Raw genomic sequence first — 24,917 nt, forward strand, 5'->3', positions numbered from 1 at the left:
TAAAATTTCTTAACATTACCGTAACTGATTATGGTCAACTATGGGTGATGACTAATAACAAAATTAGTATTACTGGAGTGAAAGTATAGCATGGTGGTTAAAAAGTGTGAATTCTGGAATCACATGGCCTACAAACAATCTTGGCTCTACCACTTACAAGCTGTGGGACTTTCTCCTTTCCCCACCCCCTCTATGCCTCAATTTTCTCATCTGTAAAATGGGGTGAAAACAGACCTACTTGAGAGTGCTTTAATAAAAAAAAATAGTTTATACTAGTAATAGTTTATACTAGTTTATGTTAGGTTTAATAATATAGTAATAATGTATTTAATAACCGTATCTACATTACAGTCTAGTTGAAGCCTCACTGAATAAATACATGTACAACATTCACAACAGTGTTAACAGTGCCAGCAAAAGAATCATTATTGTTGATACAAAATGGCAGAAAACCAACTAATTCATTATTTGTCTTTGGGGTGCATTTTTTCCCAATTTAAGTAGTTTTGCAATTACATAGAGTTATTAAGTATTAATGTTTACTTCCTTGGGTATAGGGTCAAAAACAAAAATTCTGAAGACAGCCAGAGTTCAAATTTGAGTTCATGTTGTGTGACCTCCAACCGCTCCAGCTTCCTCATATGTAAATACAGAGGTACCAAAAGTACCTATAGCATCACAATATTCGGAGTGCGAAATAAATTATTACAAGAAAATCACTTAACTTGGTTGGCAGTACATGCCGGTTAGTGGCTATCATTCCTTTTGCTGCACACCCAAGAATTAATAAGCAAGGTAGGACTTTATTACTGAGTGAAATATACCTGAGTATTGAATTTTCAGGAGGTTGAAAACTGCTTTCAGTAATCTACAAAATACATACTCCGTACATGAAAACCACAGGTATAATAACTTAATCACTGAAAAAGTACACCCCATTTTTACCCAAAGCATCTTCCTTCGCACCACTCCAAAAAACCAAAAGGAAAACGGAAAGCAAGTTTATCCCTCAGGTGGAAAACGGCACTGAAAGACCTCACTCAAAAACTCACCACCGGCGTTGGAAGAACGGTTACGGCTAAAGGAGCCCTTGAAACGCTCCCAGGCCGAGACTACGCCTCACAGAAGCATCCTGCAGAGCGCGAGCAACGGTGTCTCACAGATAGAGATCAACAAAGCCCGTTTTAAAGGGTCTGGAAAAAGCCGAACGGAGAACCAACCGGACCTCCGAGGAAGCCTACGACCGGCTTTAACGACGGTGAACTTGAGTCCTCAAGTACCTTTTCTATCATCTTCCGCTCCCTCTCGAGTCCAGCAGCCTCGAGCTGTTCTTCCTCCTCCAGCATGGCTTGGGTAATCACAGCAGTCTCGGGCTCTTCAACCGGATCTGGAGCCAGGGACCCTAAGAAGGGAGAAGGCTTTTCAACTGCAGTTCGTGAACAGTACCAGGTCACTCAGCTCCCACGCTGAACAACCCTCCTGGGTGCATTCGAGGCAAAAGCTGAAGACCCACGGGGACGCCAGCATCAGCCCTCTCAAGACATCTCGGGGTCTCCACAAGTCAACAAGTGGTCAGGACCCCAGTTTACTAATCGGGATAGTCGGGGAAATGCGGCTCCCCTGTGTAAAATCCGCTATATCGTGCACATTATATGCAATTCAGGGCGCCCTCCGCTCACCCTCCACAGCCTCTTGCCCTCCTTTCCTCAGTCTCTGCACGGAGTCGGCTCTACTCCCCAATCTCCGGCTGCCGCCTCCATGCTGTCTCCCTACCCCCCGCCCGGACGCCGCCGCCCGGCGCAGGGAGGAAGGGTCTCCTTACTCACCATTGCTGCTCGCGGGCCCCTGCGCCGGCATGTCTGACACACACTCCAGAACCCGGTCCTCTCCTCTCAGTGCCCGCAACGCCGCACGCTAAAGTCGCTCAGCTGCCGCCTGCCCAGTCTCCTAGCCAAATCCCCGACCAGGGAAAAACGCGCGCTTCTCTTCGCGGGAAAACGCCATCGTCTCGCGATACTTCGTGCTCCCCGCCCCGCCCCCGAACTGCGGCCGCACGAGATTTGGCGCAAATTAGTTTTCATCAGAACACACCTGGGCTACGGTATTTACGTAGGAGTCTTATCTCGGGAAGACGGGTGCTGAAGTTAGCCTTCTTTGTGACACTGGACGCCTCTGCCCACCGTGGAGGGCCCAGTTTCCTCACGTATTGGATGATGGTTTTGAACTACACAACACTTCAGTAGCGCTCTTAACTATTTGCAAGGCACCTTCACACAGTGGCTGATGTGATTAAATCGCGCCAACCCCATGCTCCTTCAGGTAGGAAATATGTAAGAGTATTCAGGTCAGGATGTCAGAAATAAGTATTGCCAATCTCGCCCGCCATCCTTCGTGCACAATGTACATTTTGGGTGAAAACGGGCCAAAGTGACCCAGAAGAGAGCTCCTTTGTGGGTGAGATGGGAGAGAAAAATAGGAAAGTAAGATTATGGCAGAGTACAAGAAGGTTGTTTTTGAGTAAGGGAGAACTGAATGTAGCGAAAGGTGTGTGTAGTGGCCAGTAGAAGAGACAGAAGATTAAAGAATTCAATAAACCAGTAATTAGAACGGGTGCCTGAAAGAAGGTACTGGACTTTTCTCGCTGGTTTTTTACTTCAGCCTACAATTCCACATTTTCTTGTCTGCAATTCCTTTCAATAAATTCCTTGCCACCCCTCACCTTCCCTTCTGAGAATTTGTGGTATACTTGCCATGTTACCACCTGTTTCCTTCATTTCTGACTCCGGACTTTAATGATTGTATTAATACAAAATTAAGAGCTTGCAACACACATCCATCAAACCATCTTCAGCAACCATCATAACACTCTGAGATTAGCAGATTACTTTTATCCCTACATTGTAGGTGAGAAAACTGATGCTGAGAAAAGACTGATTTGTCCAGAGACCTATGGGTACTTTGTGATAAAACAGAAGCCAAACCCAGGCATTTTCTCTCCTACTTCAGTATTAAGATAAAATATAGCCTCATTCAATACTTCTTAAATCCTACCTCCTTCTAACCTAAGACAATAGCTATCAGTCTCACTTAAGACTTCCCCAACCTATCTCCTAAAATTTCTTTCTCCCTTACTTTTGAAACACAGCTTTTCACAGGATTTTCCTCTACTGTATTGAAAATCTCTTTTTCCTTCTTTTGAACTCAGTTGTGGCCCAGCTCCCAAAATCTTTCCTCCATCTGTTGCTTTTCTGTATATACTCTGTACTTACAGCATCTGCTGTATAGGCTTTAATGATCAGCTCAAGGCTGACCACTTCCCTTCTAATTCCTGAGACAGTAGGGAAGGCTTGTCCAGATGCATAGGTGATGGGAGTTCAAGGCATTTTCATCTGATTCTCAAAGGAAAGACATCTAACATCTGGCCCCACACTTGTTAATACAAGTGCACTGGTAGACTTCCTGACATGTTTGCCATTGTGCAGACCTTCCCCTCAGAGTGGCAGTTCAAAGTTTGTTCATTCTCTTTTATTTAAGGGCCTACATTTAAATGTCTTCTGGGTACCAGAAACATTTCTAGGAGCTGTACATGAATGAACAAGACAAACAAGATCCCTGTTGATATGGATCTTACATTTCAGGCATTGAAGCAGGTAAGCATGTGTAGGGGGCGGGGGTATGAGAAGCACTCTGCAAAATGTTAGGATAGAGTGGTGTAAGAGTGACTGGGTACTTGAGAGTAGGTAGTTAGGTATCCGAGGAAATGACAGACATTTAGGTTGAAAATTAAATGTCAAGCAGTCAGCTAGCCCAGGGGAAAGATAGTTGTATGGGAGGAAAATTTTTACTCTACCCTGCTAGGTTCTTTGGTCTATTAATTAAATTGGCATTTTACAGATTACAGGAGAAACACAAATTTAATTAGTACATAAAGGAGTCACACAGAGTTAATGAGAATCTCCCTAACAGGCAGTTGAGGCTTATATACCATTCTTTTAAATATTTTTTTAATGTTAATTTTTGAGAGAGACAGAACACAAGTGGGGGAGAGGCAGGGAGAGAGAGACAGAATCTGAAGCAGGCTCTAGGTTCTGAGCCACCAGCACAGAACCTGAAGCGGGGTTCGAACTCACAAACCACAAGATTACAACCTGAGCTGAAGTCGGACACTTAATCGACTGAGCCACCGAGGTGCCCCTAGGCTTATATGCCATTCTAAGCTAAGAAGGGAAGGAAAAATATTCACAGGAAGATGAGAAGAACAAATGTTTCATAAACAAATGTTTGCAATGTCATGCAGACACAAAGGGAGATGGAGAATTTTCAACAAACAGGCCCTCCCCCCAGTTTACTACACCTGGTCCTTATTCTCTAATTATTTCTGGTGATAGCTCTCTTTGTAGACTAGGCCCTCTATATAAATTCTTTTAAGCAGTTGAGGGAGGAAGTTAAAAAACAAAACAAAACAAAACCAACTCTTGAGTCTTTGGGCCTTAACTGTCTTTAGCTCAAAAATCAGCAGGCCAAAGTGGTGCATTCTGGGGAGACTTATTCTTAACCACTTGTCTGAAACTCCCCTGGAAGATGCACACATTAAAAGCTGAGCTGATGGCTATGGAGAGAAGAATCAGGCAAGTGGCTGGGTGCTAAAACATCTCCAATGGGAGAAAATAACATAGATTGGAATGAGGATGAACAAACAGAAAAATTGAAGCACATTCCCCCACAACCCATTAAACCAGTCTCTCAATCCTGGGAATATATCAATCCAATAAAATGGCTGTGCTTCATTTATCCGATAGAAAGTTTAATCTTTTATCCTATATAGAGATCTCTATAGAAATCTATCTATATCTGTATATATATATCCAAGATCCAGACTCCAAGATCAAAAGTCATATGCTCTATAAACCGAACCAGCCAGGCACCTCCTTCTCTTTTTTTGAACCATAACCTCAAGATTTTATTGTCTTCATAATAAAACAAAATATGAAGCTTAGAACTGGACCATGTGGCCCTCTTATCTCCTCCCAGTTCAAAATGCTTGCTTCTCTTAATAGCCAGCATTCTCTTAGATCTGTAGTTGGGCTCCACACATTCATCCATCAACACAACCTTCTTTGTAATTTTAGCCTTTTTCTGGAAAATTGGCTTAGTCTGCCCACCATAGCCACTCTGCTTCCTGTCATAATGCCACTTTCCCTGGACATAAAGAGAGTCTTTTTTTTCTTGTACTGTGTCACTTCTTGGGGTTGGTCCTTACCACAGTTCTTGCAGAAAGTCCAGTGGGTTTTAGGAATGTTCACCATGTTTATAAGAGCACTACTGGCATGGAAAGAAAGAGATCAGGCTGGAAATGAAAGTATTAATTTTTTTTAATAGACATAAGTTAGACACTATTTCTCCTGTCCCATTTATAGAGAAGCAGCATTTTTCACCAATGACTGCACAAGATCCTGCTTTTTAAAAAAATTTTTACATTTATTTATTTTTGAGAAACAAAGTGAGACAGAGCGCAAGCAGAGGAGGGGCTGAGAGGAGACACAGAATCTGGAGCAGTCTCTAGTCTCTGAGCAAACATTCAGCAGACAGCCCGATGTGGCGCTCAAACCTACGAACCATGAGATCATGGCCTGAGCTGAAGTCAGACGCCAACCAACTGAGCCACCTAGGTGCCCCGGCACAAGATCCTACTTGTTGAGAGTCAGTGTGTCCAGAGCACATGAATTTGGAGCACCACAGAGGCTAAGCTATTAACTTCTGATTCGAGTATTTTCAAAGTTTGCATAGTGGTATTGAACTCTTGTTCTATTACCATGGAGAGATTTAAGATCACCTTTTCAAAGTCATAAATGCCAGGGGTAACAGGGTGGTTCGGTTGAGCAGCCAACTTTGGCTCAGGTCATGATCTTGGAGTTCATGAGTTCCAGCTTCACATCAGGCTCACTGCTGTCATGAGGAGTCCACCTCGGATCCTCTGTCCCCCTCCCTCTGCCCCTCCCCCTCTTGCACTCTTTTAAAAATAAACATTTTAAATACATACACACATACCAAAACTTGGAAATAAGGTCCTCAACACTGAAAAGAACTTGAGAGTGCCAATACAAAAGCAGGTTCTCTATGATTTCATGCCTTGTATGTTTACGTGGCATGACCTTATGAACAAAGGAGCCCAAGTTTATAATTTGGTTATTATTTAAGGTTGAGCATCTGGTAACCGGAGGGGAGCCAGGTAGGAGTCCACATGGTCCTGACCATTTAAAGTGGGAACCCTTTAGGGGCGCCTGTGTGGCTTAGTCGGTTAAGCGTCCAACTTTCGCTTAGGTCATGATCTCGCGGTTCATGGGTACGAGCCCCATATCGGGCTCTGTGCTGACTGCCAGCTCAGAGCCTGGAGCCTGCTTCAGAGTCTGTGACTCCCTCTCTCTCTGACCCTCCCCTGCTCATGCTGTCTCTCTCTCCTAGAAATAAAAAAAAAAAAAAAAAAATTAAAAAAAAAATAAAGTGGAAACCCTTTATAAATTTTGTGGCCATATAACACAAAAAGGCCAGTGTGGTTCACAGAGAAAGAATGGAATTTGTAATCTCCTAGATCTGGGATATCCCATGGCCTTTGCTACTAGTACTGTTAGCATCTATACACCTTTACTTTCCATGTACTCCTGCCAGTTTGTAAAAGCAGAACAAGGTGCAAAATACCTGCAGTCTGGCTTTGGCAGCTAGAAAGCTTGGTTTTGTCACCTAGCCAGAAGTCCAGATATTTGGTCCACCTGTATATAGTTTGGAATATTGACCAGTCTTAGGGGAGTAGCTAAGATACTTCAAGTTGTACAAGGATGGCTTGTGAACCATCCAAAACATTTGGTGACTTTTTAAATGTCTGTTCTGTAGAAGTTAGTGCCAGAGTCACTTTTAATCTCCTGAACAGGTTTGAAGATGCCATTTATAGAATTGAACCACAGGGTTTGATTATAATAATGTCCTGTTATATCATCCAGGAAAGGTCCAGTGGCATCTGGGTTGTTTTTTTTTTTTTTTTTTTTTTTAATTTCTGAGAGAGAGAGGGAGACACAAACTCTCAAACAACCTCCAGGCTCTGAGCTAGCTGTCAGCAAGAGCCTGACATGGGGCTCGAACCCACCAACACGAGACCATGACCTGAGCCGAAACCGGACGCTTAACCGACTGAGCCACCCAGGTGCCCCCAGTGGCATCTGTTTTTGATACAGGGGGAAAATTTTTGTCTATTGTGTTTATCTGGGCAAAGGACAGTCCTTGAATTTCAACAGAGGTTTTCCTGCACCTAAACAACTCACCTGAAGAAACAGCAGAGTGATGCTTTTCTAGTCATGGATACCCTTACCCTGTCATACATCCGTCTTCCATACTTAGTTCACCACATATTCACGTCTTTGGGAACAAAAAATATATAAGTTCTTTTGCACTATCTAAATGTTGGACATAATCAGTCATACTGATTAGTTAATGTGGCCAGGGTTTGGTAAACTGGCTTAAGGGTGTGTATGGTCTGCACCAAACTTGGAAAAGTGAGGGTTAATAAGAGCAAGGCACAGGCTAAAAGAGAGTCTATAGTGAAAATTCAGTGAGGGGAAAAAGGGTAGATAGAGACAAGCATTCTTCAGTCAGACTTCTAATCAAAGATGAATGAAAAGTGTTCATTAATCAGAAAAAGTGTTTTTGTTTGCGTGTGTGGGTGGGGGGAGAAAGAGAGAGGGAGGTAGGTAGTTTTAAAGGGTAGTTTTAAAGGGTATACAGGTCAAAGAGAAGTTTCTTGATCGAAGATCATAGGAAAGGCTGCCTACTTCTTGATGCTGTCTACTTCTGAGGTCTCAAAATTGACCCAGGAAATCCTTAACTTAAGGTCAGTTGTAGGACTGTCTCCCAATTGTCTTGAGAGTAATGTCCTGGATCTACTTTGGCATGGCGTGAGTGAATCTGGGAGGATGTTTCTTTAATCTTGATGACAGGTAGGTGATTACAGTACTTCATAAGGTCCTTCCCAATGAGGGGACAGTACTTATTTTCTTCTAAAGACCTTGATGTACACCTAGTCTCGTGGTTGAAAGGGATGTCTGTTGGTGGGGTCCACGTCTCTTTTACATGTTGGTGGTATGCTTCAAGTATACTAGTTAGGTGTTTTATAGCTGTTCATAGCATCAAATTGTTCACTTAAGTTCTTATAATGCTCACTTAATCCAAGAATGGGTTAAAAGGATAAATCCATGCCTCCTATTTGAAGTATTCTAGATCTTTGTAAGGGCTAAGGGTAATGCTTCTGACCATTTCAGTCTAGCTTCTTGACATATCCTTCCTAAAGTCCTTTTTATGTCTAGATTTTTATGTTCCACTTGCCCTAAAGATTGAGGATGATATGGAGTATGAAATTTTACAATTTCAGCAAGTAGTTTATCTTTGCTAAAAAATTAGTTCCTTAGTCTGACTCCATCCATAAAAGAATATCAAAACAAGGAATAATCTGTTATTAACTTCTTTACCACTGTTGTGGCATCAACTCATCTAGTTGGATAGCATTCAGTCCATCCACTAAATATGAAGACAATAAGCAAACAATGAGAATATCCGAAAACTAGAGGCAAATTTATAAAATCGATTTGGAGTGCCACAAAAGACAGTGTGGGCCCAGGAGAACTTCCTGAGATATACAGGCATACCTCAACATACTGCGGTTTCAATTTCAGACCATCATAATAAAGCCAATATCGCAAAAAAGTCAAATTAATTTTTTGGTTTTCCAGTGCATATAAAAGTTGTATTTATACTATACTGTAGTTCTATTAAGTATGCAATAGCATGATGTCTAAAAAAGCAATGTTCAGGGCATCTGGCTGGCTCAGTTGGTGGAGGGTGTGACCCTTATCTCAGGGTTCTGAGTTCAAGCCCCCCTGGGTGTAGAGATTACTTAAAAATAAAAATCTTTAGAGATGCCTGGGTGGCAGTCGGTTAAGCGTATGAGTTTGGCTCAAGTCATGATCTCGTGGTTTGTGGGTTCGAGCCCCGTGTCGGACTCTGTGCTGACAACTCAGAGCCTGGAGCCTGCTTCGGATTCTGTATCTCCCTCTCTTGCTCTGCCCCTGCCCTGCTCATGCTGTCTCTCCCAAAAAATAAATAATAAAGCACAATTTTTCTAAAATCCTTAAAACTAATAAATAAAATTAAAAAGCAAAGTACATACCTTAATTAAAAAATACTTTGTTGCTGGGGCACCTGGGTGCCTCAGTCAGTTAAGCATCTGACTCTTGATTTCAGCCCAGGTCATGATCTCGTGGTTCGTGCGATAAAGCCCCGCATCTGGTTCTGCACTGACAGCATGGAGCCTGCTTGGGATTTTCTCTCCCTCTTTCTCTCTGCCCTTCCACTGCTTGCTCACACTTGCTCTCAAAATAAATTTTTAGAAAACTTTAAAAAATTTAAAAAAAACTTTGTTGCTAAAAAATGCTAGCCATCATCTGAACTTTCATCAAGTTGTAAGCACTGCTTACAGATCACTGTAACAAATATAATAATGAAAAAGTTTAAAACACTGTGAGAACTGCCAAAATATGACACAGAGACATGAAGCGAGTAAATGCTTTTGGAAATATGGCACCAATATGCTTGTTCAACAGGGTTGCCAGAAACCTTCAATTTGTAAAAAATAATGCAATATATACATAGTGCAATAAAACAAGGTATAGCTGTACTGATTTCTTCCAGAAATTTGTTGAGATTTATAAATGGCACACTGGGAAATACTTTAGTCAGAAGTTTTCTGGAAGGCAAGGCAAACCAATTGTTTTTAGTTCCTAAACTATCTCCCATCTGCATGTATGTCTCATTTGGTGGGAGGTAAGTACAAACCAAAAGGTCATCTTTGTCCCAGTGTATAACTTCTCTGATAACTGGCACCCTTTTGTATCTATTTATTTTTTTCAGATTGTGGGCATTTTCCTTCATGTTAATAATGTCAGCCAGGGAAAAGCAGGTTTAATAATTAGGTGGAAGAGGATGGGGGGGATTCATTTGGAGTGGGATATTTAATAGCCCTATCAGTTCCTAATGATATGATATCAACCTCCTTAGTATGGGCTCAACAGTGAACTATGGCAGTTTTAGAAGAGAGGTGAATAGCTTAATTGGGCAACAATTATATGTCCATTAGCAATAGGAATACCATAGAAGTTAAGAATCCATATGATTCCAAACTGTGCTAAAAGCATGGGCAGACTCCAAAAATCTATCTGGAGTCTGTGTAAATAAGTACAGTTTTCTTTTTTGCCAATATGCCAGCTCTAGTAATAGCTGTGTTTGGCAGCTTGGGTTGATTTTACATTGGGCAAAATATATGCTTCAACTCTTTCATGTGAGGAAACTATTATGTTTCCCTGGAAATTTCTTGTACAGGGTCTACCACAAAATAGAAGTACATCTAGGTTGTCCAAAGGGGCATCTAAGAGGTCCTCTTGAGACTTTGAAATCATTTCTACAGTTGCAGTTCAATCACGTGGAATGGAGTGGGGCTCTCCATCATCAGAGAGGGGCAGTAAAATACTTAAACTCTTACAGTGAGGGCTCCTGGCTGACTCAGTCAGTAGAGCAAGAGACTCTTGATCTTGGGGTCATGAATTCAAGCCTTCTTAAAAAGAAATTGTTGGGGCACCTGTCTGGCTCAGCCAGTAGAGCAAGCAACTCCTGATCTCAAGGTTGTGAGTTTGAGCCTCACATTGGGGTTAGAAATTACATTAAAAAATTTTTTTTAAATCCTCAAAAAGATGTTACAATGACATAAGATGATAAAAGGTTGATCAAAGGAGCCTGTTCATAAGTGGTTGCCACCATATAGAGAGGTGCTTTGTCTTGTGAACTTTTAAGAAGGCAGACACAGCATGACAAACTTAGAGGTGAATGAAGAAGCCTAATAGAAATCTACTGTCAATTCAGGTGGCAGCTGTAGCTATTGCACACAAACATGGAGGCACACCTAATGCCACACGGTCTAACTGGCATGAGAAGTATGCTGTAGGATATATCTGGGAGGCAAAGGATTGTCCTAGAATACCTGCAGTACTCCCATTATTTTCATGGCAGTATACATAAAAAGGCTAGTCAAAATTAGGTAAGCCAAGAGCTAGGGGAATGGACAATGTTAACGTTAAGGTCTTAAAGGAGGTTAGTGCTTCTGAAGGCCAGGAAATGGTCTCTGGAAGGGTGTGTGGGAGGATGGCATACAGAAGTTTAGCAAAGCAGTAAAATTAGGAATCCATTGACAAGTGGCCAGCTGGCTCTAGAAATTTACATCACTTTCTTCATTTTGAGAAAAATGGACGTTGACTCAAAGTATTTTGTGGTGAGCTTTTGAGTGCCCTGCCCTGAGCTACCACATGTCCTAAGTAGGTAACAGTTGTTTGCACCCACTGAAGTTAGATCGGGGGGGTTGGGGGGTTCTACAGCCTCCTTCAGCCAGTGCCTTTAGGAGAATGAAGGAGTAAGAATTTCCTGCCTAGTTTGATACAAAGTAAAAAGTTACTGACATATAGTCAGAATGGAACTTAAGTGAAGACTATGGAATCCAAGTCAGCTTTAAGAACTTGGGAAACCACAGAGGGAGATTCACAATATCCCTGAGATATGGAAGTCCACATTAAATATCTCCCTCTAAAAGTAAATGCAAAGAGTAATTGTGAGTCAGGATGCAATGCGATTGGAAAGCCAAGGAGAGGCCAATTACTATTAACCAGGCTGCATCAGCAGGAGTTAAGAATAGTAGCTGGACTAGGGACTACAGGGTTGTGAAGAATTATGGAAGATTTTATGGCTCTTGAGTTCCTGCCTGAGTCAAATTTACCTTCTTTCTTTACTGGCAAGATTGGAGTGTTACAGGATGAGGAAGTAAAGACAAGTATACCCTACTGCAAGAGTCTATTCTGGGTCCAATTCCTCACTCTGCATCTCTGGGAAGAGGATATTGGGCTAGTACTGATGGAAGCAGTTTATTCTTTTTCCAAGTAATGTGCACAGGCTCTGTACTCAGTAACAATGCAACATCATTTGCAGTGTAGCCCAGAGATTAATTGGGACTGTATGTATGTATGTATGTATTTACTCAGTTACTCATTCACTTGAACTCATGACCCTGAGGTTGAGTCGCATGCTCCACGACTGAGCCAGCCACGGGCACCAACTGGAACATCTTTTAAACACTCATACTTTTCAGAGGAATTTAAATCAAGATGAGTTTCTAGTAAGCAAAATAGGAAATTTGGAGTTTGGTTTGAGGATAAGGAAATAAGAATGCCTTTATTACATTTTATAGTGGCATTAAATTTACATAACAAACCTCTACCCAAAAGGTGTGCTGGTGAGGAGTTGGACACTAGAAAAGCATTATGGCTGTTAAACAGGGCCTAAGGATATGGAGGTGAGCTGGGATATGGGTAACGAAATAGGTTGCCCAGAGACTCCTCTAACTTGAATCAAATCAGATGTGACAGGCAGAGAAAAATGCTCTGAACAGGTGGTGGAGAAAGTCACACCAGAGTCAATTAAGAAATCCAGTTCCTGGGGTGCCTGAGTGGCTCAGTCAGTTAAGCATCCAACTCTTGCTTTCAGCTCAGGTCATGATCTCACAGTTTACTGAGTTCAAGCCCTGTGTCAGGCTCTGCGCTGACAGTGAGGAGCCTGTTTGAGATTCTCCCCTTCTCTCTGCCCCTTCTCACTACCATTTTCTCTCAAAATAAATAAACTTAAAAGAAAAAGAAACCCAGTTCCCATTCCTCTCTTTTAAGTTTAATGGTGGACTCTGGGTGCAGCTGAGGATCAGCTGATCCTGTGATTTTAGAGGGAACTGTCCTACAGGAGGGAGAAAAACCTTCTGGGAGTGATGGGGTCTAGATAGATTTTTTTGTTGTTGTTCCGTACACTTTTTTTTCTTTTAAGTGCAGGTCAATTTTTCTTCCAAAATTTCTTCCTGATATTTTCTAGTATCTGCAATTGTCTGGACACAAATGGGAAGGGCTCTAAGTAGATTCTGAGTTACTCTGAGTCATGTTTTTGCTTTTTTAGAGATTCAACTTGTAAAGCAAGAATTGTTGCTTTTATTTTATTTATTTATTTTTTTTGTTTTTGTTTTTATTTATTTCTAGGAGAGAGAGAGAGAGAGACAGCGTGAGCAGGGGAGAGTTAGAGAGAGAGGGAGTCACAGACTCTGAAACAGGCTCCAGGCTCTGAGCTGGCAGTCAGCACAGAGCCCGACACGGGGCTCGAACCCACGAACCGCGAGATCATGACCTAAGCGAAAGTTGGACGCTTAACCGACTAAGCCACCCAGGCGCCCCAAGAATTGTTGCTTTTAATTGTTTCCTCTTGTATTCTTTTTAAAAAACCTTTTAAAAAGTTTGAGACAGTGCAAATATGGAAGGGGCAGAGAAAGAGAAGGAGACAGAATCCCAAGCAGGCTCCACACTACCAGTGCAGAGCCCAATGTGGGGCTCAAACTTACAAACTGAGATCATGACCTGAGCCAAAGCTGGACGCTTAGACTGAACCACCCAGGCAGCCCACCATGCTTTTTTCATAATAGGGAGAAAATTTCCCACTACGGCAGAAATTAAAAGATTTCTGTGTTCTAGAACATCTGTGTTCAATGCAGTATGCTACTGAAAAGTCTATATAAAGTGTTCAACAGGGGCATCTGGGTGGCTAGGTTGGTTAGGTAACTGACTTCTGATTTTGGCTTAGGTCATGATCTCACGGTTTGTGGGATCAAGCCCCGAATCAGACTCTTTGCTGACTTGGCTTGCACTTTCTTTCTCAAAATAAATAGACATTAAAAAAAAATTTTTTTTAATGTTTTTATTTTTGAGAGACAGAGTTGGAGCAGGGGAGGGGCAGAGAGAGAAGGAGACACAGAATCTGAAACAGGCTTCAGGCTCTGAGCTGTCAGCACAGAGCCTGACACGGGGCTTGAACCCACAAACCGTGAGATCATGACCTGAGCTGAAGTCGGATGCTTAACCAACTGAGCCATCCAGGCACCCCTAAATTTTTTTTTTTTTTTTTTAAGTGTTCAACAAAGGTCTTTGGATACTCTCCTTTCTGAGTGCAAAATTCAACCTAAGACCAATGCTAAGTGGGGGAAAGTCTCCAATATTCCCCCAAGTTCCCGTCAAGCCTTGAATATGAGCCTCCAGCTGAGCCATTTCCTGGTCATTTGTAGGAGGGCCTGGAAAAAATTCTGGCCCTCTGTTTCCTCTCTGTGTGGGATTTTCCCTAGCAGGTTGTCTGGCTTGTCTGATAACTATAGTGTAATCCTGGACAGGAAGAACACCTTGTAGTAGCCAATATAGGTCCTGTGAGTGGGGCTGGTAATAGTCCCTAATCTTTTGAACTCCTTTCTAAATTTGGTGAGATCTTCTGAAAGTAGATGTAAAAGGTCTTTATAATTCAAAAGATCTGCTGCTGTCCAAGAAACATGAAATCTTTGCAGTAGAGGTCAGAATAATTCTGCAAAATACACTGCATAGGAATGCCTGAAGCTGGCAGAGACTGGTTACGGAGGCCTGGAAACTAGGAGGCGTTAAAAGGAACAGCAAAGACAGCCTTACTGCCCTTCTCAGGTGCTTGTGCTAAATTCACTTCCTGGCTTTTAGTATTTACATGTGTAAACTGTATACCCTGGGCCTGGAGATCAAGCCAGAGTGCTCTTTGTAAATCTTGTAAACAAAAGGATGTCAAAGCAGGCAACTGGGTATTTAACAGAAACTGGAGAAGTTTTAGGATCTAAGAGAATTGGCTGAGGAGATGGAGTAGGGCTTTGAGAGGCAGGGCTGAGGCCCAGGGCTCAGAGATCCAAAAGATCTTCCGAAGGGTCAGGGAAAGTCAGACATAAAAGGGCATATGAGAGGGAGGAGAAAGGAAGATTTACACGAAATATGTTCATTAATTTTTGTTCAAAGTTCAGTTTCTATTCTTTCCACTTATTAAGGGAATCCCTAAAGCTAGCTGTTCTACTTACTTGTATCCTCTTTTCAATTTGGTCTTCCCATAGGTACCAGTAAGACAGCTGTTTAGGATGAGAGTTTTCTAAAAATTTTTCAAATGTAAAAGATTTTGCAGTTCAAGAAATCCATCATCTGGCCATTGATGAGTAAGATCTTCAGTGGTATACTTATTGCAATAGCAACTCCATTCAATAAGCCTTTTTGTGGAAACACCCGGAGGTAGCTCTTTGGGATTAGAATAAATTATTACCATGAACACAATAGGCATCTCTGGAGTGGGTGTAGAAGATGCAGCCCCTGTGATCCATAACGTTCAGTCCGAAGATAATCTAGGAAAGTAAAGCTCCTCATTCCACAGGGTTATAGGCATTAAGAATTATGTAGTGGAAAGTGTCTTGGTCTCCCACAAGAGGTACCTCCAATCGTAGACTCACTAATCTGTGACATGAGGCAGGGACTTCTGAAATCACATTTTTTCCAGCACCAACAAAACAATGAAGATTGAGATGACAAAGCCCCTCATGATAAACTCCTCTGATCCTAGCACAGTCAGATGAAGAGAATGCTGCTTTTGACTTTGTGACTAGGAACCCTAGGCTATTCAACTGGACACCAAAATGCACACTGGTACATGTACCTCCTAGCTGCCAGAGACCAGAGACAATATTCTCACTGGTCACAAAGCCAAGCTTTCAAGACACAGAACAAGACAGAAGAAAACTTCACCTGGTTTTTCTCTTGTGCATATTAACAGCTTTAGCTAATCCTTTTTTCCCCCCCAGTTTATTTTGAGGGAGAGCATGTGCATGCATGCACACAAGTGGGGAGGGATAGAGAGAAGGAGAGACAGAATCCCAAGCAGGCTCTGCGCTGTCCACACAGAGCCTGATGTGGGGCTCAAACCTATGAACTGAGATCATGACCTAAACCGAGATTAAGAGTCAGACACTTAACTGACTGAGCCATCCGGGCACCCCTAATCCTTGGGTTTCTCGGAGCCAAACCTCCCCTGGGTTGGGGACTGTGGTGTTTCATAGTGTACCTTGTTGCACAGATTATTTCCTTGAGGTTGGCAGGTGAGCTGGTGTCAGTGTAACCCGTTCAGTAACCAATTTATCCTAACACAGGTGTCTTTGAATTAGTTGGTGAGCATCCTAACAGCTCTTAAGTACTTAGCCTATGCCCACCAGTTTTGTAGCTTTGGCTTTAAAGATGTCCCTTATCAAGAGTCTTTACCTCACGTGCCCATTAGCCCACAACAGTTTGTCTAAACAGATGCTGGTCTAGTGAGAATTGTGAATTTGCCAGTCTACAAATGCTGGCTGGAACTGCCAATATATAGGGCCTATACCAGAGACAGACGGAGACAAAGAAAAACAGTGACCATCTCTGGGAGGAAAAGGATCAATAAAAATCAAGAGTACTCATAATAAATCTTTATCAGACTTGCTATTCCAAAGGAACTAGTTCTACAAATATTTCCTCCTGCAAATCTAAATTTAGAAAAGGACAAGAAGGGACTCTTGCTTCCACCAAACCCCACAGGCAAAGATCCAGGAGATGGATGTGGTAAGAATTCTTACCTTCTGCCAGCTTTTTTTTTTTTTTTTCCCAGAGATCCCAGGATCTCTTAGCTTCAGCAGCCTCAGAGTAAATAGTGTGCAGCCAGTGAAGTTTTGTCCTTTGTGGTAGCCAACTATAGAGGAAGAATAATTTTTCCTCTACCTTTCTAGGTTCTTTAATGTTGTCTACTAATCAAATTGACATAGGACAGATTAACAAGAGGAAAACAAATTTAATTATGTACATACACACAGAAGCCCCACAATGAAATCAAGAGGCTTCCTGATAGGCGATTGAGGCTTAAATGTCATTTAGAGCTAAGAAGAAAGGGATGGGGTCTGGGATTTCAAAGGGAAGGAAGACAATTCCCATAAAGATGGGGAGAGCAAACATTTGTGGGTTTTTTTGTTTTTGTTTTTTTTTTTACAAATAGTTTATGGTCAACTTGGTTTCCATATAACACCCAGTGCTCATCCCAATAAGTGCCCTCCTCCCTGTACATCTCCCCCCTCGCCCCCCACACCCATCAGTCCTCAGTTTGTCGGGAGAGCAAACATTTGATAAACAAATGTTTGCCATGCCATGCAGAGGGAAAGAGATACAGAGAATGTTGAACAAAGAGGCCCTGTACCAAGCTCCCAGCAGCTTACCAGCTTACCATATCTAGTTCATACTCTTTGTAACTATCTTTGGTGATAACTTTCTTCCTGGACCAGGCCCTTTATCAAAATTCTTTTAGGCAGTTGATGGGGGAGGTGAAAAAAAAAAAAAAAAAAAACTCTTCTGGACTCTTTTGGATCTTGTGTTCGGCTCAAAATAATCAGCATGCAAAGGTGGCACATTCTGGGAAGACGTGTTCTGAAACTCTCAGTCCACGTAGAAGCTACAGCTAGTGCAAAAAAGACTAAGGCAGGAACAAGCTCAGGCATGTTTGAATATTAGAAGGTGGCCAGTATGACAAGCAGGACGGGAGAGGGTAGGACACAAAAGTCAGAGGTAGACTGTACAGATGAGGCATATTTTTTTCTAAGATGTTACAAGTCATTATTTTTCCCCACCCACATAAAATGTCTTTCTCTTCTAGAAATCCCTTTCATATTAATGGCTTCACCCATCCACCCTATTGCAGAAGTGGAAAAAAAAAATCCAGAAATCAAAAACAAAACCGTGCTCCCCCTTGCTTACTAGATGGCCCTACTTCCTGTCTACCTAAGTAAACAATAGTTACAGACAGAACTCCCCTTTCAGGTTCCCAACACCAAATTTACAAACCTACCTTCATCTAATCTGAAAACCATTTCCGCTTTCCCTTATGTCATACTGTGTCCATTTCCCTGCAGCCTATTCACCAATCTTAGATTGTATATTATCCCACTATTTCTTAAACCTCTACTGAATATCTTCCATTAATATTTAAATACTTAACATTAAATACTTCACTCCCATCTTGATTTTTTTTTTTTTAATATTTTTTATTTATTTCTAGGAGAGAGAGAGAGACAGCGTGAGCAGGGGAGGGTCAGAGAGAGAGGGAGATACAGACTCTGAAATTGGCTCCAGGCTCTGAGCTGGCAGTCAGCACAGAGCCCGACGCGGGGCTCGAACCCACGAACCGCGAGATCATGACCTAAGCGAAAGTCGGACGCTTAACCGACTAAGTCACCCAGGTGCCCCTTCACTCCCATTAAAAGAGAGGTAAACTCCTTTTTTCCCCACCAGTTATTTACTATCTGCTCTCTCTTCCCCTTTACAGCTAACTTTAGAATTGTCTACATTAGCAATCTTGTTTCCTTGCCTCCCACTGATTCAACCATTTGTCTGGCTGCTACACTCAATATATACCAAACTAACCAGGGAAAACAACCATCTACACACTGCTAAATTTAATGGACATGTCTCAATCCTTGTTTCAGTCTCATTGCCACCTGACACTATCAATCACACCTTTATGGAAACATGATGGTCTCTTGTCTTTTCTGACCCCAACACTATCCTGATATTCCTATTTCTGACATCTATTAGCTCACTCCCTTTCACCCAATCTTTAAATGCTGAACTTTCTGAGTGAACCAGAAATAATTTGAGTTGGGTTTCTACCTAAGTGCATAATCTAACTAGAGTATTTTGTATTTTATTTATTTTAGAGGTAGAGAGAGAGAGAGAGAGTGTGTGTGTGTGTGTGTGTGAATAAAGGAGAGAGGCAGAGGAGGAGGAGGGAAGAAGGAGAGGGAGGTGAAGGGGGAAGAGAGAGAGAGAGAGAGAGAGAGATACAGAGAGAGAGAGAAAATGAGAATCCTAAGCAGGCTCCATTCCCAGTGTGGAGCAGAACACAGGGCTCAATCTCAGTCCTCTGAGATCGAGGCCTGAGCAGAGGTCAGTCGGTTAAGCATCAGACTCTTGATTTTAGCTCAGGTCATGATTTCGGGGCTTGCGGTTTTGAGCCCCATATCAGGCTCCACACTGACAGTGCAGAGCCTGCTTGTAATTATCCCTCTCTCCGTCCCTCCTGTGCTCTCTTTCTCTCTCAAAATAAATAAACTTTAAAAGGAAAAAAAAAAACCCTTAAAAAGAAAAAAAGACCTGAGTCAAAAACAAGTTTGACACTTAACCGACTGAGCCACCCAGATGCCCTAACAAATATTTTTAATGAAAGGTAAGTTCACTGAAGAATGGCCTAAAATAAAAACAATCTATTCATCCATTTGTCATGACTAATGCCAAACACTATTTTGGGCATTAGCAATTCATGATAAACAAAGAGAATGTTTCTGACCTCAGAGTTGGCACTGCAGTGCAAACAACAGACAAACAACAAATAAAACAATGTCAGGTAGGGGTGCCTGGGTGGCTCAGTTGGTTAAGCATCCAATTCTTGATCTTAGTTCAGCTTGACTCAGGGTCACGAATTCAAGCCCTGCGTTGGGCTCCACACTGGGCATGGAGCCTACTTAAAAAAAAAAAAAAAAAAAAAGACAGGTAGTGATAAGTGATGGATAAGGATAAAGAAATACAAAGCAAAGTAAGGTCATGAGAATGAAAGAGGATGGATATTTACACAAAAGTCCAACTCTAAGGAGCTGATATTAAGCAGGGACCTGAACGAAAAGAGAACATAAGCCATACAAAGACCTAGGTAAAGGGCATTTCAGTGGGAACAGCAAGAATGAAAGCCCTTAGGTAGATAGGAGGTTGGCAAATTGAGAAATGGCAAGAAACCATTACATCTGCAGTAGAATTAATGAGGTTGAGTGGTAGCTGGAATTGTAGAGACAGGCAGAGACCAGAACAGATAGGACTTTGTAGAGCAGGGTAAAAAAGTTTGGATTTTAAGTAAGAGGAATGTCACTAGAGGGTCATAAGCAAGGAAATGATAGGACCTGATTTGCATTTTTTTCAGTTATTTTACCTCTTTTGAGAGAGAGAGTGAGAATATGTGCCAGAGTGCATGTGCAAGAGAGCATGCGCTAAGAATGGGGAAGGGGCAGGGAGAGACAGAATCCCAAGCAGTCTACATGCTTGGCATAGAGACCCACTCAGGGCTCAAACTCACAAACACTGGGATCATGACATGAGCAGAAATCAAAAGTCAGATGCTTAACCAATTGAGCCACCCCAGGCACTCCTGATTTGCATTATTTTTTTTTTTAATTTTTAAAGAATCTCTACACCTAATGTAGAGGCTTGAGCCCACGACCTCAAGATCAAGTGTCCCAGACTACTGTCTGAGTCAGCAAGGTGCCCCTGATTAACATTTTTAAAGGAGGGCAAAAAATGTAGTCTAATAAAAGTTTTATGAGAACTATTTACTTTTCAAGGGCTCACTTAAGTGGCCTTCAAAATCAAATCAGAAGAAATACTACAAGATAATCAGATATTCCCTTAGTACACTATAATTTATTTAAAAATCACTTGGTATACTTTTAGAACAAACCCTCTCATTCACACATTTCCCAATTTATCTTCTCATTTTCAAAGTCCAAACACAGGAACCCTACGTACAATCTACAAGGTTTTAATCAAGTAAATACTTTCCCATCAGAATTTCTAAAGGATAGAGATACTAGGGGTTCCTGGGTGGCTCAGTCAGCTGAGTGTCCAACTTGGGCTTAGGTCATGATCTCACAGCTCGTGGGTCTGAGCCCCATTCTGGGCTCTGCGCTAACTGTCAGACCCTGGAGTCTGTTTGAGATTCTGTATCTCTGTCTCTCTTTGCCCCTCCCCCACTCACGCTCTGTCTCTCTCAAAAATAAATTAAAAATATATAGATACTAAAATTAAAAGCCTTGTGATTTATATAATAATCAAAATACATCATTTACTTACATCATTACCAGTAGTGCCTAGACCAGGAAAAACTGAAGCTTTACTTTCTGGTTTTATAATATCATTATGTATGATATTTTGCCTGAAGATGAAAAAAGGAGAACATACATACACCACTTGTCAATTTCATATACTTTTTCAAATCTGTATTAGTTTATCACTTACATATTTATTACAAAAGGGATTGTCCAAATATATGGCAATAGTACAAAAGTCAAGTTACCTTAAATAAACCTATAAAGTATTGTTTACTTAAATGTTCAACAAATGAAACACTTTGTAACTTTTTAAAAAGTCAAATCTGGGATGTATTCCAGCCCAACCCATAGAATGATATGCAAATAGTAAAACCACATTAAATGGTAAAATGTTTGGAAAGAAAAACAATTTTGCTAACTTCCCAAGCCTTGCAACTTTATTTAGTCTATCAAAATATTAGGAAGCAATGCTTGGCAGGGCTTAGCAAACATTCCCACTCTCGTTTAAAGTACCAAGTAGTTCGCTTCTATTGCAATTACACTATTAGTAAACAAACAGTATATTCAAAGGGCCAGGCTTTCTTCTCTCTCTAAAGTCACTAGTTTTCCTGAAATCTTCTGTTTTTTTAATTAATTAATTTATTTATTTATTTATCCCCCCTCAGTGCCCACAGCCCATGGGTCAGGAGGCTGGGCAATGGTTTGGGGCTGCGCTTCTTCTGGCATGCTCCACTCTGAGAGGCCCATTGGTGAAATCTTCTGTTTTGTTTTTTTTTAATTTTTTTTAATGTTTTATTTATTTTTGAGAGAGAGACAGACAGCATGAGCAGGGGAGGGTCAGAGAGAGAGGGAGACACAGAATCGAATCTGAAGCAGGTTCCAGGCTCTGAGCTAGCTGTCAGCACAGAGGCCAACGTGGGACTCGAACCCACAAACCATGAGATCATGACCTGATCCGAAGTCGGACACTTAACTGACTGAGCCACCCAGGTGACCCCTGTGTTAATTTATATTTTTAAATGTGTGAAGCAGTGAAGTTATAATTAATGAAGTTTTACTAATTTTGGGAATTCCTATTTCGGACACCTCTTTGATAACATCAAAATAACAGGAGTGCTCACTTTGGCAGCACATATACATCAAAATAATGTGAATTCAAAACAGAAATCACTTTTTCCCCCTGAGGTAAGACAATGTTTTCTGACCTCGTATATGTCAACTAGTCACGACAAATTAAACATGGCTATTTCACATGTTTTTTTCGCCTCTTTTATACCCACCTCTGCTGTCTGAATATGCTCATGGAATATAAAAGAATTTTATCCAATCAAAAAAAAAAGAATTTTATCCAATCAAAAATAAGAAAAAATAATAAACCATATGGCATTATGAAGTAATATAAATTATTCCATGATTATAGAATTTAGAATTATACCCTTTAACAGTATAGATAGATTCTTAAAATGTTGACTGCTCTAGATAAAAACAGCATCAGTTCCCAAGCTACAATGAAAGCTGTTATCCTAAAGTCAGAGGCTTGAAAATCTCAATACCCTTTTGCAAATGCTACCTAACTTTTGTAAAGTCAAACAAATATATCCAAACCAATAACATTATATGAAGATCATCAATGCAAAAAAAAAAAATCAGTAAAAACTGTAACTATGTTCTAGGGCTTTTAGAAAATTATGCTACTTACTGGGATCTTCTAAGTACCACTTAAATAACACAGTGTATACCTGGGCTGAAATGACAATGAAGTGAGAAATAATATATATTATGTACATATTAAGTAGACAAATTAAACACTATACATATTAAGTTTCACATAATCTTGGGAGATTTTAGGAAAACTTGTTTTTTAACTGAAAACAAAAAAAACCTATCATACCCTGACCATGTTGAACAACCCTATATTGCCTGTAGAGTAGGTTCAAAGGACAATATTTGAACTGGCAGTACTGTCAGTCTCAAGGAGCTGAAGGACTAAAAATAACCCTTGGATAAGAAATTTGGCAAAAAAAAAAAAAAAAAGTTGAAATAACTTTTGTTATTTGTAGTAAAATAAACCAGTTATCCCCAAGGTAATGAATACTCGTTTCACGTGATTACTCTGCTTACAAGTTTTATTTACACAGTAATTATTAATAGTGGTTTTTAATGAATTCCTTGTATTTACATTTTATATACACATTTATATTCAAAAGGTAAAGAAACTGTACAGTAATAAAAATGAGAAAAAGTAATACAGTAATTTAGGTCAAACTCAGGAAACAAATACACAAAAGTAAGATTAAATTTAGGAAGGTAGTATAACTTCAATGAAATTACTGCCAGGGGTTACATTCCCTCTTATCAGGGCCACCAATACCAAGGAAGTAGTTACCAGAGTTAAAATGTCATTCTAAAACCTATTAAGGCCCTGGTTACTCCCTCAATATGTATTATACTACTAGTTTCCACTAAGTAAGCTCCTAAGATAGGAGTTAACTTCTGAGGGTTCCACTAGTGGTCCCTAGGCTAGAATGACCCATGGGGTAAAAATATATGGACACCATCTGGTCCCATACTCCTAAAGAGGCAGTCACTGAACTAACAAGGTTCTCAGGCTTGTCAGTTTGAAGAGTATATACCACTACCAGAAATAGTATGCTTAAGTGTTGTTTTAAACCAAACTGCAACAAAAAAGCACACTGTACATCTAATTATTAATCAAAGAGCATGTTATACAGATATCACTTATAATACTTAAGTGATTTAGGTTCAAGGATTAAATATAATAAATTTCATATCAATTTACCAATAATTAATAATTTATCCACTGTACCATCAAAGTTAGACTCATTAGAAAAAAATTAATTTTACCTTTTTTCTTTTACTCTTATTTCCATTGATTAGAAAATTATGCACAGTGTTTTACAAGTCATAGACTTGGCTACATATTAAGATTTCAAATTTAAAACTGAATTAAATTTTGTTTCTACAGACACTGAAAAATTTCAACTAAAAAGTTTAACATCTTGCCAAGAAGCATGCTATTTAAGAACTCTCAGAATTCATACGTTTTACTCTTACCAGTGAAAAATTTCATTTATATTTATGGACTTCCAAAATCAAGTCTTCAGTCCACTAAAGTGCAAAAAACTTTCTTTCTACCAGTTAGCTTTCTTAAATTACTAGATGAACAATTTCTTAGACTAGAAACAGAAAGGCTAAAATTCTTTGAGTGACAGGAATTCCTTAAGAAACAATTTCCCTTGAGAAACAGACAGACATGATACTGTGGAAAAACATCTAATCGAATGTGAAACAAGCTCCCACCAGTATTTCCAGTTCCCAGAAAACTCAAATTTCCCCCAAACTGTGAGTGAAGGTAACAACTTCAGTGACTTAAATAATTTACGGTCAAAGTTGCTTATTCTTGGTCTCTAATATCTTTAAAAGGTTGGAACTGAAGATAATATTTATACTAAGGTTTTTATTTCAAATAGTATGTTGGAAGTTAAAGTAGTATTGAACAATCTGCTCTGACCTCCAAAGTGCTTTTATGGTTAACTGTTAAGAAAGAAAAGATGTAAAAATTTGAATAATCTCCAAAGCTGTTAAAAAAGTTTATTGCATTAAACCGTTCCCTCCAAATTATGGAGTATGAACTAGCCATTTAAACTTTCTCGTTGGTAAAATGGCTCTCTCTACAAAATACGTTTTTATTAATACTGTCAATTGGTTACTCATATCATTAACTTCAGCCATAGAATTCAAAATCAGCAGTATCCCATGTCTTGATTCTTTTAGGTTTCTCCACCATTTTCTTCCATGCTTTTTACATAGAAAACAAAAAACTTTTATCAAAAAGTCTTTTATATTTCAATTAGTCTTAACTTTGAAGATTAGCTTTTCAAAGCAGGACTATTATTCTTGTCTCCTTCTTTAATATCCTTCATTACAGAGGCAAAGACCTGGAAATTATATAAAGGAAAGATTAATCCTCAAAATTAGCTACCACAAAGATTAAGAGATTTAAATAACTATAGCTTAT

The 24,917-nt window shown here is 40.3% G+C and overlaps 2 protein-coding genes and 1 pseudogene across 3 annotated transcripts in view; all 3 read right to left on the reverse strand.

Moving 5' to 3' along the window:
- HELLS (helicase, lymphoid specific) overlaps positions 1-1,981 on the reverse strand; it is a 41,929-nt gene extending 39,948 nt beyond the window's left edge. For both annotated transcript variants that reach the window (XM_077779632.1, XM_077779624.1), the window contains exons 1-2: positions 1,827-1,981; positions 1,281-1,402 (exon numbers count right to left, since the gene is read on the reverse strand). In XM_077779632.1, the coding sequence (XP_077635758.1) occupies positions 1,281-1,402; positions 1,827-1,857 (153 nt within the window). In that variant the 5' untranslated portion in view covers positions 1,858-1,981. The remainder of the gene's footprint in view (positions 1-1,280; positions 1,403-1,826) is intronic.
- LOC144244989 (large ribosomal subunit protein eL42-like) lies at positions 1,893-5,306 on the reverse strand (annotated as a pseudogene).
- Positions 5,307-22,990: 17,684 nt separating this feature from the next.
- The window catches only part of TBC1D12 (TBC1 domain family member 12), an 89,484-nt gene continuing 87,557 nt past the window's right edge, over positions 22,991-24,917 (reverse strand). The window contains 1 exon segment of the mRNA XM_077779638.1: positions 22,991-24,837. Coding sequence (XP_077635764.1) covers positions 24,769-24,837 — 69 coding nt within the window. The 3' untranslated portion in view covers positions 22,991-24,768.

Source organism: Crocuta crocuta, unplaced genomic scaffold, assembly GCF_008692635.1.
Source record: "Crocuta crocuta isolate KB4526 unplaced genomic scaffold, BGI_CrCroc_1.0 scaffold170, whole genome shotgun sequence".
Taxonomy (NCBI): Eukaryota; Metazoa; Chordata; class Mammalia; order Carnivora; family Hyaenidae; genus Crocuta; species Crocuta crocuta.